Below are 12,409 nucleotides of genomic sequence, written 5' to 3' on the forward strand. Positions count from 1 at the left end.
TACTTCCCTCTGCAACTCAATGTGCCATTCAGCATATCTCTCAGATTCTTATGATCTTGCTTCAGCCCTAGAGGAGTCACCTCAGTTTCAAATTAAACAGAGAGAAAGGAACAGATGCAAGACATTTCTTCCTTGCTGCTCACTTGTTTAATGAAGCCATGTACCAAAGCTACAGCATTAAGGTTCCTAATGAAGAATATTAGAAAAGTCTTTCATGGCACATTTACTTCAAGTAAGAGTTTTAATGGGTTCAAGAAGTTAAACCTGCCTTCCTTGGACTTTTTAGAGAGTAAATGAGAAAGCTTCCACCTTTTGTCATTAGAGTATGTCCAGTTCTAAGCTCATGGGGATACATAAAAAGATTCAAAGAACCGGGGCACCTGGGTGGTTCAGTCATTAAGCGTCTGCCTTCAGCTCAGGTCATGATCCCAGGGTCCTGGGATCGAGCCCCGCATCGGGCTTACTGCTCGGCAGGAAGCCTGCTTCTCCCTCTCCCACTCCCTCTGCTTGTGTTCCTTCTCTCGCTGTGTCTCTCTCTGTCAAATAAATAAATAAAATCTTAAAAAAAAAAAAAGATTCAAAGAACCAGTTAGAGGAAACATGAAATGGTTAGAAAATAATTAAGGCCAATGAGGAAAGATTGATAATTGGGGTCATCACTGTGTATTCGCAGAATCCACCCACATGCCAGTCTCCTTCTAGGGTGCCTTCCTGTGGCAGATGGCCTTCTCCAAAAATAGCTCAACAGTATCTTCCATCCCACATGACTCATCCCATTTTGAAACTCATCCCATTCGGCAGTGGGGTCTGTGGTTCCTCCCCTTGAATCTGGGTGGACTTGTGATTCTGGGGAAAGTGACGTTATGTGACTTCGGAGGCCAAGTCATAAAAGGCAATGCAGCTCTGCCTAGAGGTCCTGGCCCTATGCCCCAGCTGAGCTTCCAGCTGACAGCAGAACCACCTGGGCAGCTATGGGAACAAGCTGTCTCGCAATGGATCCCCCAGCTCCCAGTCAACACACCGCAAGTGAGACTCTGTTGAGCAGAGAGAGCTGTTGCCCCTGAGTCACACCCAAATTGCAAATTGATGAAAATGAATGACTGCTGTTTTAAGCCACTACATTTTGGGGTAGTTTGTTACATGGTGATAGTAGTTAGAACACTTCTTACACTTCAAAGACAAAAAGGCTATCAACTTTAGTCCCCTGACTCCTTTGCAGCTAGGGTTGTGGGTATGAATTACATTCCACCAATTACAGGGAGCCGTAAAGTCTGGAAACGTAGACAATATTGTTTTACCATACATCATAATATAATTTTAACCCATTTATTATATATTTGCCTATACTTCTTGACTTTCTTTCTGGCCACTCTGGAAATACTATCACACAAGATTAGAAGACAGAAATAAGGCAAAGGCCATCTCCCTGCCCTCTTTGACCCTGCTGGTAAAAGGAAGCAAGGTTCTAGAGACAGATGTGGCTCTTTGTAGCCGAGTTCCAGGGTATCGAGTTGAGAAGCAGTAGCAGCCATGGCAGGAAGACCAAGTCCTTTTTTTTTTAAGAGACAGAGCCAGAGAGAGTGTGAACAAGGGGAGTGGGAGTGGGTAGGGGCAGAGGGAGAGGGAGAGAATCCCAAGCAGACACCATGATGAGCGTAAGCCTGATGTGGGGCTCAATCTCACAACCCTGAGATCATGACCTGAGCCGAAATCAAGAGTCACATGCTCAACTGAGTCACTCAGGTGCCCCTCGACCCAGTACTTTTGATTCAAGCTTCCCAATACATGGGCCCCAGCTATGAGTATAAGGCCCCTACTGCCTTGTATGCCTTTCTCTTTAAAATGCCTAGGGTGGTTTCTGTTTCCTCCTCTAAAACACTGATTCAGTAGCCCGGAGAGGTGTCTACATGATATTCTCACTTTTGGTTGGGGGATGGGGGGTAACTTCTTTCTTCAACTACTGCAGTGGCCTCTGGACATCTCACCCTCTCACCCTGTCCTGAATGCCTCTCAACAGTGGAGCCAAAGCAATTTTTTAGAAGCACAAATCTGATCTTACCAGCCCCCTGGATTATGATTGACATAATCTCAATCTATTGTGACACAGTAATATGCGATAGTTGGGGCTGATTCAAATAACACAAAATAATGCCCTTTACCCATCCTTATGCTTTGGGGGAATTTCAACAAGCACTCTAAGAGGCAACAAATGAAAGAGAAAAATATGCCTCTTCAGCATTATTTAGCTAATGTTAAAAAATAACCGAAATCTGCTTTATATACAAGCAGAGACTATAACAACCTTCCCTTATCTACACTTCCACCTCTACCACACCTTCCACCAGGCTTGTGTAAGTATGTCAGTACTATATATATATATACGTATATACATATATTGTATATATACATTACTATATGCCAGGCCTCATGATGGGTGCTAAAAATACACTGGAATCTTAGTTTGAGTTCCCACAGAAGCAGACCCTGAGACAATGCTTTAAGTACAAGTAGTTTAAATGGTAAGGAATCCCAGAAAATACTTGTAATTAGGAAAATGAGTCAGAAAAAGATCATAATCATATTTGTACTTTTGAAAGACTAATGTGTCTGCTGTGAGGAGAATGGACATTGAGAAGGTAATTCTGTACGAGGCTAGCTATGCATGGGTAGAAAGACAAGGATGGAGTCCGAGGATGGACAAGGGTGGATTCAGTGGAGAAGAGGAAGAAGTCCTGATTTGCTGAATATGGGAGTGAGAGAAAGGAAAGCATCAAGGATTACATCCAGAGCAGGGAGAAGATAGTGGTTGCCATTTCCTCAGATGGGCAATCAGATGGAAGAGCTACTTTTGGGGCAAATTCCTAGGGTGGCCCCACTGAAAAACACTGGTTTATACTACAAACTCTCAAATTAACATTGAGTTTAAGAAGTTGGGGAGATATCCCAACAGAGATATTAGTAGGTAGTTATATACATACTCAGAAGCTCTAATGAGAAAGTTAGGGATTCCTTAGAGATATAGGTGATATTCAAAGCCAAAGGGTGGGATGCACCCACCCAGAGAGAACATATAGAAAGAAAATAAGAGGCTGGGAAAGAACTCTGAAGAAATGTCTTCCTTTACCATAAAGGCAGATGAGTAGGACCCTGAAAAGGACCACTATCTTCATTAAGCATCTTACATACTGAACTATTTGCATAATGGTTGCATAATTCAGCCAATATTAAATTTCAAATCTCATAGACCAGAAACTAAACAGAACCACCTTGTGCCAGCCAGTTTTTAAATTTTTTTAAAACATTATTACAGTATTTTAATAATCCACACCCCTCATCTTTTTTCCTGGTCTTCTCTGTTTTAGTCTATTCCAGTTTCTTTCCTCTACCAGTTCCCTTTTAATTTCTACCTCCTTTTACGTATTTCCTTCAACTTAAGAAGAAAGAAAAAACTTTTCTTTTTATCAACAGCTGGCTAATAAGACAAGCATGGTTTTTCTTTATTGGAGTTATGGCGTTCTGATCAACTATGGGGGCTTGCTTCACCCTGTGCCAGCTTCACCAAGAACCTGGTTTGGAAGAAATGAACTTCAAAATGAATTGAAGCCAAGTGCTGGGCTGCTGCTTTAGTTGTGCCTGGCAACAGCCCAGAATCATCTTTAATTGAACAAAAAGGGGAGCAAAAGCAATGAAGTTTCATCAGGCTCTGAGGCTGGCAGTGGGATTCTCAGGGTTTATGCGGTGATGTACTGTATTTATCAATCAGCAGAACACTGGAAGACACCAGAAACCTTCTATTCTACTAAACCAGTAACTTAAAGTAGAGGGTCAGGACCTGTTAACCTTCAAAGTTAGGACTCAACACTGTTTCATAATTCTTGCTGATCAATAAAAATTAAAAATGAGTGTTAGGACTATAACAAAATTGGAAAAAGGAAGCTTAATAGATTAGCTGTCAGTGACTAAAGTATTGCCCTAAAACAGGAAGCTTTTCTCACTGGATCATTTCCAGTGGAATTCAAGTCTGGTAAATGTAGTTTCACTGCAGACAATCAACAAATGTAAAGCCTTGTAAAGAAAGGTGATCTATACAGCATATAAGGATAATAGTGGTTACTTGCATGGCTGTGAGAGTTGTGCACTGCATCTACAGGGGAGCTAATCACACCATAGGCATCGAATTATTATGACATGTGCTTAAATGATTAATATTTACGAGGGTAGTAAAGTATTGTGATAAATTACATGTTTGACAATAAGTTTTTGACAGAAGTGTCTTGAAGCAGTGTCTTTAATTCTCAAAAAGGCACCATATGGGCCAGTGGTGGTCCTAATAACCCACCATAAAAGAGGTTTTATAAATCAAAGTGCTTCCCAAATTTTATCAAGTATTTTGAATGACCTCAAATAATCAAATTTCAATATTAAGTCTTGTCACCTTAGGCAAATCTTTTAACTTTGTGAGACACATTTTCTCTTCTGTAAAATCAATGGCCCAACCAGGTGATTATTCTGTTCCTTTCCGTTCTATTGTTTTAAGATTCTCATTATGGAGCAGAAATATCTATAGCTTGTTTGAGCAGCATGGATCTTTGAGGATTCTTCCAAAGATACCCAAATGACTGAAAAAACATCTCTAAGCTAAGATCTCATTAACTTAAACATGTCAGGCAAAATATTATTGCAAAAGAGGGAATACTAGCTTTGAACATCTACGAGGTGCCAGACTTTCCCTTACATTTGCTCATTCATCTTTGTAACCATCCTGCAAGTTATTACTATATTTACTTTATGGAGAAGGAAATAGCTCATATATTGTTGAACCAACCAAACTGCTCTTTAGAAGCTTCTAGTATCTATTTTGTCTAGAACAAGGAAAACTGGACAACATAAATATGGATTTTATATAAAAGAGGCCAAAACAGATCCCGAAGATGTGAGCAGTCTACTATAATGGTAGGACCAGAGGTTAACAAACTATGGCTCAAGGGCCAAGTCTGCCCATCACTTGTTTTTCTGTAAATGAAGTTTTATTGGAACACAGTCATGTCCACTCATTTATGTACTGTCTACGGTTGATTTCACACTACAAAGGCAGAAATGAACAATTATGGCCCCCTTTGGCCTACAAAGTCTAAAATATGTAGTATCTAGCCCTTTATAGTAAAAAGTCTGCTGACCCAAGCAAGCCATATGCTTGTAATTATGAGCTCCCATTCGTATCTTACCATCACCTTCATTTCTGCTGGAAAGCTTGAGACAATGCAGTGTGTGATTACATCCACCTTTACTCAAGCCTACTGACAATTCTTTTCTAGCACTGACAATAGATAGCTCTTCAATCATATCTCCTTTATCATTCATTGGTATTATGAAGCCCAAACCAGTTAAACTCATTTGGGCTTCCCTCTTTTGCAGTAACATTTTGCCTGACATTTATGTTAAAGCTAATGAGATCTTAGCTTAGAGATATTTAAACTTTTCCCTCACCCAGCTAAGGTGCTGCTTCCCTGGTTCCCACTGTATCTGGGCATCATTCCAGATTGGAGGTAGAATCAATGTGACACTCATAATTCCTGATTGACTTTGTTGAACTCAATGTTGTGGTTAAAAAAAAGAAAAGTGCCATAACACAAATGTCTTTACTTATTAATATTGATCTCCACATATTATTTTTGACAGGTAGGACTAGACCTTAATCAACTTTGACCCTTTTCAAATAGCATAGATGTTTTCTCAACTTCCATATACCCCACACACAATAGCTGCTTATTTCATGGGCAGAATCCGTTCCATACCAGGATATGTGTATAGTCCTAGAATGTCAAACAAGGGTTTACTCTGTATTTCAAAAAAAGAATATTTAGTTTATATTTTCCCCCAAGGAAAAAAAAAATTATAATCTAATTTTATAGCAACTTGAGATGTAATTCGTATCCTATGTAATTCACACAAAGTATACAGTTTAGTGATTTTTAGTCTATTCACAAAGTTGTGACACCATTACCTCAATCGACTCTACAACATTTTCATCACCCTAAAAAGAAACCCAAACTCATTAGGAGTCACTCCCACTCTCCCCCAAACCCCCAGCCTTAGGCAGCCACTAAGCTATTTTCTCTATATAGATTTGACTACTCTGGACAATTTCATACAAATGAGATCATACCATAATGTGGACTTTTGTGTCTGGCTTCTTTCACTTAGCATAATCTTTTCAAGGTTCATCCATGTGGTAGCATGTATCAAAACTTCATTTCTCTTTTATTGCCAAATCATATTCCATTGTAATGGATATGCCACATTTTGTTTATTCATTTATTTGTTGATGAACATTTGGCTTGTTTTGATATTTGCTATTGTGAATAATGCTGCCATAAACATTTGCTTACAAGTCTTTGTGTGGACATATGTTTTAATTTGTGTGGAGTTGCCGGCTCATATGGCAACTCTATGATGAACCTTCTGAGGAACTTCCAAACTGTTTTCCCAAGTGGCTGCATAATTTTACACTTCCACCAGCACTTTACAAGGCTTCCAATCTCTCCACATCCCCACAAACACTTGTTATTATCTTTTTCATTATAACCATCCTGTATGAAGTGGTATCTCATTATAGGTTTGATTTGCATTTCCCTGGTAGCTAATGGTGTTGAACATCTTTTCATGTGCTTATTGGTTTTGTATATCTTCTTTGGAGAACTGCCAAGTCACATCCTTAGTCCATTTTTTAAATTGGGCTCTTTGTCTACTTACTGAGCTATAGTAGTCCTTTGTATATTCTAAATGTAGTTTCCTCCCTTACCTGATATGATTTGCAAAAATTTTCTCTCATTCTGTGGGTCATCTTTTTGCTTTCTTGACCCTATCCTTGGAAGCACAAAAGTTTTTAATTCTGAAGATGATGCCCAATTTATCTATTTTTTTCTTTTTGCCTGTGCTTTTTGGTTTCAATTATTTAAGAAACCACTGCCTAATCCAAGGGCATGAAGATTTACATCTATGATTTCTTCTACAAGTTCTATAGTGTTTGCTCTTATATTTAGGTCTTTGGTCCATTTTGAGTTCATTTTTATATATGCTGTGAGCATGGGGTCCAACTTCATTCTTTTGCATGTGGATATCCAGTTGTTTCAGCACCATTTGATGAAATATTATTTTCCTCTACTGAATTGTCTTAGCACCCTTTTCAAAAATCAATTGACCATAAATATGAGGATTATTTCTGGACTCACACTCTATTCCTATTTTATTCTTTTTCATGCTATTGTAAATTGAATTGGTTTTTTTCAGTATCATTTTTGTTTCATTTATTGATATTGTATAGACATACAATCAATTTTGTATTATTACCTGTGTCCTGCAACTTTGCTGAACTCATGTATTAGCTCTAATGTTTTTTAAAGTATTCTTTTGGATTTTCTATGTATGAGATCATACCATCTGCAAATATAGTTTTACTTCTTCCTTCCAAATCTGGATGTGTTATTTATTTCATTTTCTTGCCTAACTGCCCTAGATAGATCCAGTACAAGTTGAGTATAAATGCCAAAAGCATCATTTTCTTGTTTCTGATTTCAAGGGGAAATCTTTCAGTCTTTCATCATTAAGTATGATGTTAGCTATGGGTTTTTCATAGATGTTCTTTAACAGGTTGAGAAAGCTCCCTTCAATTCCTAGTTTGTTGAATCTTTTTATTATGACAGGGTGTTAAATTTTGTTAAATGCTTTTTCTGTCCCTAATGAGGTGATCATGTGGATTTTGATTTACTCTTACCTACTTCCTTTTCATAATTTTACCAAAAAAGCCATAAAATATAATTATTGCAAAGGTTTATAGATAGGTAATCTAAGAGTATCTAAGTGAATCAATCTGAAAAATACAAAAATATAGCTGTGTGAAAAATTTTTTTCTTACTAAAAAGATAAGTTTATCTGCTGATCATAGGAAAATATACTCTCATAAGAAAAAAGTTGCACAATAAATTAACATATAGCACAATCATCACTTTTGCATACACATGAAAAAAATGTAGAATTATTGAAGTTCTCTGGTAATTACTGGCATCTCCTGCTCCAAATGTTTTCATATTAAAATAGAGATTTATATTTTAAAAACATCATTGTATTGACTGACTCAAACATTATCATGCTTTATATTTCAAAGCAGCACATTAGCAAGCAGGTTCGTTGCACAAATGTTCAGAGCTACGGTGCTAGGAAGATAAAAACAAGATATAATTCTCAATTATGGTTTGATTATGCTCTGCGTTGTATATATAATGCCTTCTGCTTTAATTCGCTCCAATATTGGTCCATAGATGTCCTTTGAAAAGGGACCCATCAGGCCTTTACCTTTAATTTCACCTAGAAGAAAATAAATTTGTAGTTACCATTTTAAAGTTATTATTAAGGTTAATTTCCACAGCAAGAGTCACCATACCATAAATAGGGAAAGGTGTTAACTGCAGATCGAAAGCAGAGCTGGACTTAGGGATAGTATCAGAATTTACACATTTAACTGCATTAACTATTGCCAAAATGATCAGAGAATAAAGTGTAGTAAGAAAGTAAAGTAAACCTAACTTGTCTGCTTTGTTTGCTGATGCTTTTTTTTAAAAAAGCCTAACACCAAGAGAATGAATTAAAACCAATCTGATTATTTGGGCACAATAATAATTGTGTTAGGATGACTTGAAACAGCAAGTCTGAGTTCTTTCCTTAAAGCCCGTGATGACCTCACCCCTCATCACCTCTTCCCTCTGGTGCCTTGGTAACTACGTAGGTCGTTTAATTTGATATTAGCTGATATGCTACTGTAGATACACTGTTTCAGTATTTCACATTTAGATGCTTGATGCTTGTTACTCCCTTTGCACACTCACAAGGGCCAAATGAAGGATTATACTCAGAGGTAATGCTTACTGAATGTATAGGTGATCTTAACGGGAGAGAGAAGAGTTGAAATTTGCACTCACTTAGTTCAAAATATTATTGAGTTCAAAATATTTCACAATATACTGAGAAATGATGATTAAAAAACACGGTCTGTATTTTTGGGGATCTGGAAGTGAATACCCTCTGCTCTTTCAGTGTTAACACTCCTAAAATATGAAAAATAAAGGGAAGAAAGGAAGAGTTAACATTGCCTGGGGGGTGATGTATGTGGTAGGAACTTAGGAACTTCATGTACTATTTCATTTCAGCATCACAAAAAAAATTTAAAAAAAAACACGAAACTATGAATGAGGATAACAATCCCCACTTTATGATAAGGGAGCTCTAGCTCAGATATGCTGAGTAACTTGCACCCCATCACTCTGCCTTCCTGTGATTGAACTGGGCCAGCAATGTGTTAAGTCTAAAACTCATGGCTTTTACTCACCATAAGGTGATCTCCCAGTCAGTATTTAGAACTTCTGAGACAGCTCACTTTTAGTGAACACCAGTGTCATATTCAAAAGTAATTATTTGACATCCAGGTACTAAATGATTTGGAGATGACATGGTGACAGATTCAGATCTCCAACGAAAGAACTTACCATCAAGCAACATCTTGGCTGCCATAGCAGTGGGTAACCCCACAGTTTTAGCCATGGCTGAAAAGCCATTGATGTCTCCATAAACCACAAGATCAATAGTTTTATTTTCCAAATGTCCAGAAGGATGTCTGATTCCAAAACTGTCTCTCATCACAATCATATCTTTCTCTCCAGGGCCTTAAGATAAATAAACAGACATTCTTCAATGTCATTATCATCACAACTCCAATATTGCAATTCATCTGCTCCTACCCTTTTGCTCTCACAAGTTTCTCCTCCCATCATATGTGGTCTCTAGACAATTACCTATACTGCTCTTTAGCCCAAAGGCCAAGAGAAAAAACTCAAGAAGTGATAACTCTGGCCACGTTCCTTTGTCCAGGTTGGTATCACTGTCACCTGGCTACAGACCTGAAGGCACCCACTCTGCCCCCAAAAATCCTCCTTCAGCATTTCCCTAATGCATTAAAAGTAAAACTAATAATTTGTTCCTTTCCTATATTCCCCAAGTTCATTCCTATTTGATAGTTCTCTTATTCTTCCCTCTGAAAAAATAGCCCAAGTGCTCTTTCCCTCCTAGCATACCTCCCCATCCCTACTGCTTGGTTTCAGCCCTCCCCTCATATTCACTAGTTGTGCTGACTGCATCTCAGGGTGCTGCTTCTGGGACGTGTAGCTAACACCCGATGGCCTACCATAGGCGAGTTTCCTGGCCAAATGCTTGGAGAGTGCATCCACCACAGACTCTGCTTGAGGGACTTGTTCATCTCCAAGTAAGCCCAACCTGAGAAGCACAAGAGGTGGCTGTGTTATGTCAAGCCTTACACAGAATCTCACTTGGGAAGAAGGGAGCTCTTTGGATTTTATCTTGATAAAGGGAAGAATCACAAGATGACAGTCCAAGTTACAGGACTCTCCTACAGTGTAAATAACAATAAAATAGTAATGTTTTAATCTTTAGAATCATCAGACTCCCCAAGGCAATGCTCCCTGGAGCTGAACTGACACATTGTAAGTCCCCGCTGTTGCAAAGCTTCACATGAGATTAATTTACAGGTTAGTTCTCCCACATTAGGGAGACCAGCATAATGTGCCACAGCTGTGTGAATGAACATTTTCAAGTAGTTGCAAAAGACTAGGAGACTCTCCTCCAGGAGAGAAAAAAATATCCCACCTTGCTTGGAAACTGAGTAGTTGAAGTGTCTCAAGTATTTCCCAAGTTATAACTGCCATTAAATTTCTCTCTTTATCTACTTTCTTATCCACACATGAACACAGTACTTGGCAATCTCTCCACAATAGGCCAACATTAGAACAGTAAATTAATCAAAGACAATGTAAAATGCCTGGTTCTATCTTGACCCCTTTTTGACCAGAAAGGACTAAAAAAATCATTGATATTTTTATTGATATTAAAGGAATCCAGTATTTTGCTAAGTTGACTGTGGGTGCTTACCATTCAGCAGCCTCCAGCTGGGTACTGTCTCTTCCTAGTTTCTGAAAGACCGCTTCCTGGAGCACATCATGCTTGGAGGAGGGTGAAATCCCAACCAGATCACAAAGGAGCTCTTTCTGGTCATAAAAATAAAGATAAAATTCTAAGTTCCTAATAAATAATCAGTTGAGAAATGATCCTATTAAGACATTTGATCACAAATGAACCTCAAATTTTAAATTAGAAATAACTAGAAATAGTAAATGGTAATGCTTATACATATATCCAAACATGTCTACACACTCACCCATCAATAAATTATATTCCAAAACAATATTTCAGCAATAAAAATGGGTCATAACACAAAATCAACACTAAATGGATGGCATCATATTTACCATCACATCCTCTCCATTACTTTTTCACCCAATCTCCCTCACCCTCCAGTAACCCATTTTGGCCAGGATCAAGTGGAAGGGGCTCATTGCTACGGTTGCCAGTAGCAACCAGAGTTCTTTTGTAGGTTCAAGAGATGAGAAAGACCTTACAGATAATAAAATCTCAAAGCAGTAACACTTAAGCAATGGTCATAGCTTTTTGTACTTTCTTAAATAAGACTCTTTTCCAGGATTTCAAGGGAAAAACTTAAGCTCTCAATTAAGGAAAAACAAACTGGTTCACAGGCCAAATTTGGCTCAATGCCTGGTTTTGTAAAGAAAATTTTTATTAGAAGATATCCATGCTTGTTTACGTATTTGTCTATGGCAGAATTGAGTACGTATGGCCCATAAGTCCTAATATATTTACAATCTGGTCCTTTATCAAAAAAAAAGTTTGCCAGCCCCTATTCTAAACTGTAGCTACCAAAATACTGAGACTACCCCTAAAAATACCTGTACCAACCCTCCCAATCTAGCTGCGTCAACCTCAGAATTCACTCGATAGATATTTATTCACTCCTGTCTAACATGTACATTTATGAAAGGTAAAACAGATTTGGAAGGCTCTCAGATACATGGAAAATGGAATCCAAAGCAATAGCTAGCAAGAATACCAAAGTGGGCAATATTGATCTTTTTCTCCTTGTGAGAAATTGCTGGCACTTCTACTGGAATATGGGCACACTGGTTCATGTCGGATGACCAACAAGTAACAGCTGGTAGTTAGGGGAAGCTCTGCTTTACATTCAATTCTAAGCCTTCAAAGTCCCTTCCAACCTGGAGACTCTTAAGATTTTAATCCAACACAAATATGGGCATAAATTCAGTAACTGAAAACTCAAATTACTCATGGTTAAAAATGACCAAAAGAGAGAACTGATGGGATTTGGGGGTAGCGAGTCCAGTTCTGTGATACCACCAATAGCTCTCCTGGGTTATCAATTGCAGGAGGCCCAAATTTATCTACTGTCACTGGGTCACCACTTAGACAAGTG

At 38.2% G+C, this 12,409-nt stretch overlaps 1 protein-coding gene across 2 annotated transcripts in view; it reads right to left on the reverse strand.

The window, feature by feature from the left end:
* Positions 1-5,828: 5,828 nt before the first annotated feature.
* The window catches only part of AASS (aminoadipate-semialdehyde synthase), a 59,032-nt gene continuing 52,451 nt past the window's right edge, over positions 5,829-12,409 (reverse strand). For both annotated transcript variants that reach the window (XM_025865718.2, XM_073899132.1), the window contains 4 exons: positions 10,996-11,111; positions 10,235-10,323; positions 9,540-9,716; positions 5,829-8,364 (listed from right to left, as the gene is read on the reverse strand). In XM_025865718.2, coding sequence (XP_025721503.2) covers positions 8,246-8,364; positions 9,540-9,716; positions 10,235-10,323; positions 10,996-11,111 — 501 coding nt within the window. In that variant the 3' untranslated portion in view covers positions 5,829-8,245. The remainder of the gene's footprint in view (positions 8,365-9,539; positions 9,717-10,234; positions 10,324-10,995; positions 11,112-12,409) is intronic.

Source organism: Callorhinus ursinus, unplaced genomic scaffold (assembly GCF_003265705.2).
Source record: "Callorhinus ursinus isolate GAN/ISIS: 27379988/994484 unplaced genomic scaffold, GSC_fseal_2.0 scaffold12, whole genome shotgun sequence".
NCBI classification, from domain to species: domain Eukaryota; kingdom Metazoa; phylum Chordata; class Mammalia; order Carnivora; family Otariidae; genus Callorhinus; species Callorhinus ursinus.